Genomic DNA, 5,491 nt, shown 5'->3' with positions numbered 1-5,491 from the left:
CTGCTACCTCAAAGCACACTGTGCGCTGTCTATCTTGAGTGTTGCACAATATCGTTTATTATTTAGTAACTATTGATATCTATGGCTAGCTAGTTTATTGTGATGGTGCTTTTTTTTCCTATTATTATGTTGCTCTTTGTTGTTTGCTGTCTCCTCTGTTTTGTTTTTTTCTCCATACAGGTGACCCAGGAGTTTTTTTATTTTTTTATTTTTTGTTTTTTTTCTCTCTTCCCCCCCTTCTCACCGTCTCTTCTCCCCTTTGGTTTTCTTTCTTTCTCTCCCCCTCTTTCTTTCATTCTTTCCCCCTGTCCTATCCCACAGTCATGTCTGTCCCGTTTGCAACTGAAAATAAAATAAATTCATAATTATAATAAAGGTCAATCAAATGGATCAATATGGCAAGGCCATGATGATCCACTTGGTAAAATAAATCCGCTTGGCATCTTTCTTGGCCTCAAGACAACAATTCTGATGGCTATAGATCCAAACGGGACAAAAAAAAAAGAAAACACACCAGCCTTGAAGAGCGTGTGGAGAAGGCCAGCCCACATCAGCAGCTATGCTCTGGTGGGTGGCTTTCCCTCCACCCCTTGCTGACACAATGTTAACTCTTAGCCTGTGTGCCAAACCATTGAGGTGGATAGTTGTTAAAAGTAATCTACATTAAGCTTGTGGTTGCTTAGATTCAGTACAATGACATATGAGATGAAGTAAAATAGGTAAATATTTAAACTAATGAAGTGCATAGAGGCACTTGACCTGTGTGAAAGACTGTCGTCTTATTATGAGCCATTGTTGAGATATAGAGCACACCTGTGAAAACAACTAATATGCTGAACCCTGTATGAAACATCTAAAAGTACATGATGGAGAAGCTGAATTGAATATGAAAGTGTAAGACTTTGCCGCTGTGGGCAGAGCATGCGACTACTGTGTGATGTTGCGTTGCAGTTTTTTTCTGAGCTGATGAGCAAGCTACACATTATCAGATCAAGAGCTGTCTGAGAACTACTTAAAGAGAGGGAAACAGAGCTAGGATAACTGTGATAACTGGAGTGTGCAGCGTTCCCGTGAGCAGTTTTCCTGCATCTTGACTCATGTGTGTGGAGTGTTCATAGCATCAGCATCATGTTTTTGTTTATTTGTTTTGTTGGGTTGAACATAATTAAATAAACTGGTGATCATGCCTATGGATCACCATGGCACATATCTCCAGCCATATGATTTATTTATGCAGATGAAAAAGTGAGTGTGAATGTGTCTGACATCACAGTGTTTTTGTGCACTGTGCAAAAGTAATTGCCTCTGATTGTGAGTGAGAGCGGTGATTTTGCGGATCACAAGCTATTGTAACGAAAAAAAAAAAAGAGTGAAAAAGAGACAAATTACATTGTAGACGAAGAAAAATAATCATAGGAAAAAGGTTTCGTGTTGATCAGCCGAAAAACAACTACAATGTCATTTTCTGCTTTTAAGAAAGGATTGTTCACAAAAACACACACAGAGAGAGAGAGATGTGTGTTGATTAAGCAGTGATGATGATAATGAACATGTCTTAGTTTGTCACTTTCAGGTGAAAAGCAGACCTGAATCAATTTTCCACATGCAGCGGTCGGACGAAAAGTTATAGTTTAACAATTGGAAACGTTCAAGCCAAGTTTCTGGCTGACTTACAGCACGATCTGTCTCAAAACTCTCACTCTAACCTGAAAAAACCTGATCAGCAGCGGCAGTATCGGAGCAGAGGCTGCAGAAGCAATCTAAACAAGCAGAGAAGAAGAAAGCAAACCCATCTTCCTATCTGATTGGATGAATTCCACGGAGGGGCGAGCAAAATGCCGGCGTGAAGAGGAGTTTTTGTTCGAGCTCTTAGCACGAGACACTTATTTGACGTCTTTCTGGCTTTCGGGACTTTTTTGGAGATCAGCGCGCTAAGCTTGCTGGATCTGAGGCCAGGTTCTGCGGCGGCAGCATGTCAACATGTTCAGAAAAGACTGAAGAAGACGGCTTCCAAGCCGAAGAAGGTCGGCACCAGCGTGGGCGAGTTGATCGTGAAAGCCGTGTCCGCTTCCAAGGAGCGCAACGGCGTGTCCGCGGCCGCTCTCAAGAAGGCTCTGGCTGCCGGAGGCTACGATGTGGACAGGAATAAGGCCCGTGTCAAGACCGCCATCAAGAGCCTGGTGGCGAAGGGCACTCTGGTGCAGACCAAGGGCACCGGGGCCTCCGGATCCTTCAAGATGAACAAGGATACTGAGACCAAAGCCAAGACGCCCGCCGCGGCCAAAGCCAAGAAACCGGCAGCAGTTGCTAAGAAGTCGCCTCAGTGAGAGTGGTGAGAACCCAAATTTTGTTATTAAATGTGGGAAATCAAAATTTGGGTTAGCAAACCTGGGAAAAGAAAACTGACTGCTTAAGTTGGAAAATTGAGACGGAGTCTGAAACACTGCGAAAATAGAAACATAGACAAAATCACACACAAGCAGAACATGCATTAACCCTACTAACAATTCCAAACACAAAATAACTCATGAAGACTCATAGCACATTAGTTAAGAAATGATTAAATAATAGCAGAGAAGTGTGTAGGAAAGGCAGCTTTAAGAACATGCTCTGCTGGAGATGCAGCTCCACAGACATGCATTAGACCTGCCTAATAACACAAACACACATATAATGAAAATTAGCTTGTTATCTTTCATCAGTGTAAAATAGTGTCAATTTAGCAGACACTTGTTATCAAATACTGAATTTATCCTAAAGAAAAAAAATTGACTCTCCAGGTTGCAGGACAACAATTTAACTTTTGTGGGAAAAAAAAGAGATCCTGGTTTGACCAATCAGTGATCAGACAATAAATTTAGTGCTAAAATGGTAAATTGGGAGAAGCTTCCTGCTTGATTGATGCAGCAAGTAATTTACTGTATGAGGGGAATTGTCTTTTGTGATAATATTTTGAACATGCTTTCCTGTTGTCCTGTCAACTTAGTGGGTTAATAGCTGATATGCAAATTAGTTGATCGGTTTTAGATTAATGAAAGGTGACTGAATTCTAGCACGAGTGAATGAGATGTGTTGGAGTTGTTGTGTTGAGTTTCCTGCTTTGATGTGCGAGTGAATCCTGTATCTAGATACACAACTCTGAATACGTCAGAACAAACTTTTTTGTGAAGTGCATGACAGCATGTCACATGTTTTATGATGAAGGGAAAAGGAAAGTTGAATAAAATAGATCTGTGGCCTAAATGAGTGAAGAGCACAGACCTGGTGATTAAACTCATAGCTAATAAGACATTAGGGTTATGTTGTTTTGTGCAGCTGATGGTTGATTTGGAGTGAATCTAGCTGATGATTCTTCTTTTGTTGTGAAGTCGAGCCTGCCGATTAGTATGATGGTATGATTTACCCTCCTGAGATGAGGAGTTTGTGTCATGACTTAACAAGGCCTTTTTATTTTGATACTTTCACAGTGCACTGAGAGTTTGGTTTGATAATCTCTGTTATTTTTTATTTTTATCTTTTGAACAGGCACTGATTTTGTTTGTTTATTTCTTTTCTTTAAGCAGATCTGCACGTCAGAAATTAAAAGTGCTATATGACCTGTCGAGAACGCTGTTACAAGTGCATTTTCTCCACATTAAAATGGGTTCTGGAGAAAGCCACTTATTGGGACAATATTAAATGAAAGTCCCAGCCTAAAAAGGATCCAGCGATGTAATCCAAACTAAAGTTCTTCTTTTTCTTTTTTGAAATGACGTCATTTTGCTGGAAGTGGAAACTAAATGCGACGACAGGCTCCACTATCAGCAAAGAAAGAATGAATGAATGGAAATAAAGAACAAACTGACTGACTGGTAAAAGCTGACAGGACTTGACCACGACTTAAAGTTAATCTCCACCTAGACAGGACAAAAGGGTGGATGAATTTATGTGTTTTTTGTTACAGGAGCAGAAAGATGACAGCAACATTCGAGGTTGCGTGACGATTTAACCTTTTAAATGCCATTTTCTCTGTCTGTGAATTTACTATGTGTGTGTCATCCACTAACTTGTGTTGCTCACAGACATTACTGTGAGAAAGTGTACACACCTGCGCAGCGCTAACATTTACATTTCTTTTTACAGCAGATGATTAATCATGTGTTTGATCATGTGGTTTATAAGAGGATTAGTTAATGTTTTCCTACTATAGGATTTCTGGGTTTATATGTGAATGACATTCCTTCCACGAGAAGGGATGGTTGACTTTATGGTCTTTTTTATGGCACCTCTGGAACCTGTTGACCTGTGTCTGACCTCCGTCTGACCACAGTCAATGTGTATTGCTAATGTTTGTTTCTTTGAGAATGCTGTGGAGGATTCGGCAGAAGCGGTCAAGTGACATGAGTAAAACAAATGAGAGATTACAGTATTTATGAAATAGTTTATTATGGGCTCATTTGCTGGCCACTTTTGAACCCATAATAATATATGAGTGGAGTGACTTTGCTTAAGAGAAGTCACCGATTACATTAATGTTAACTGAGCACATGGGATGATCCATGTCTGAGGCGAATTATGGTAATGATGGTGATTTAATGATTTGAGGAAACCTGCACATGACACTTGTCTTGCCCGTGCTGAATGCTTATTACTCTTTTGATATAATTTTTATACGTGTGAAGTTTGATTTTATTTCCAGATCTTGTGTATGCAGACTCCTGGTGGAGCCAGTTTTTAAGGCAGGGATCCAGGTTTGGTGAGTTGACGCATGGTTGTCCATGCGTCAAGAGGTGGGGTCCAGAATTAACATTAAACAATGTTTACTATTATTGTTGCAGTGATTTGTGTGATTAGCTGTTTATTTACAAGTATTAAATCTATGCAAGTGGTGCATCCATGTTCAGATGAGGCTTTGATGGCCTATAAGTGAAGTTCACTGAACTAAAGAATGTGGTTTGATGATTGTTGACATGCTCTCCAAATAGAAGTTTTTCTGAAATACAGGTGCAGCAGTGAGGAGAAACATTCCAGGCATAGCTGAGCCCAGGCAGTGGTTGAGGTCAAAGGTCAAGCTGGTTGGGGCCCATCATGAAATCAGCTGAACCAGGAGGAAGGCGGAGAAGCTGAGTGTTTTGAGACAGATCCAGCAGGCCCAAAATCAGGACTATGCATGACGAGAAGGAGTGCCTGAGAGGATCGTCCACAAGATGGGAGCTGAGGCCAGGAGAGAGACTTCAGGAGGATCGGAGATCATCTTCAGCACAGCAGACATGACACAGAGAGCTGTGCTACTGAGCTTCCAGGAGATTTTAAATAAAATGAAAGATTCAATATTGACGCTGAGGAAGACAACTAAGGTGTACGACGTGCTCTGCCTTAAACCTTCAGCAGCGTTGGAACATGAAAACTCGAGGGATGAGGGGAGCGTGCCAAGCTCCATCGACAGCGCAGAAGGAGTTCGAGGATGACATCATGATTCTGTGAAAGCACAGGAACCAGAAGCTATGGTGGT

The 5,491-nt window shown here is 41.1% G+C and overlaps 1 protein-coding gene across 1 annotated transcript; it reads left to right on the top strand.

The window, feature by feature from the left end:
- The first annotated feature begins 1,835 nt into the window (after window positions 1–1,835).
- Window positions 1,836–2,327, top strand: LOC146619583 (histone H1.5-like). The gene is made up of 2 exons (XM_085370246.1): window positions 1,836–1,843; window positions 1,928–2,327. The coding sequence occupies exons 1-2, from the start codon at window positions 1,836–1,838 to the stop codon at window positions 2,325–2,327; spliced, it is 408 nt and encodes a 135-aa protein (XP_085226372.1).
- Window positions 2,328–5,491: the final 3,164 nt, after the last annotated feature.

This window comes from Diplotaxodon limnothrissa, linkage group LG14 (genome assembly GCF_057381915.1).
Source record: "Diplotaxodon limnothrissa isolate DT_005_m linkage group LG14, D_limnothrissa_male_GT1.1, whole genome shotgun sequence".
Taxonomy (NCBI): domain Eukaryota; kingdom Metazoa; phylum Chordata; class Actinopteri; order Cichliformes; family Cichlidae; genus Diplotaxodon; species Diplotaxodon limnothrissa.
The sequence above is the reverse complement of the archived record's forward strand: the minus strand, read 5'-3'. Positions and strand labels throughout refer to the sequence as shown.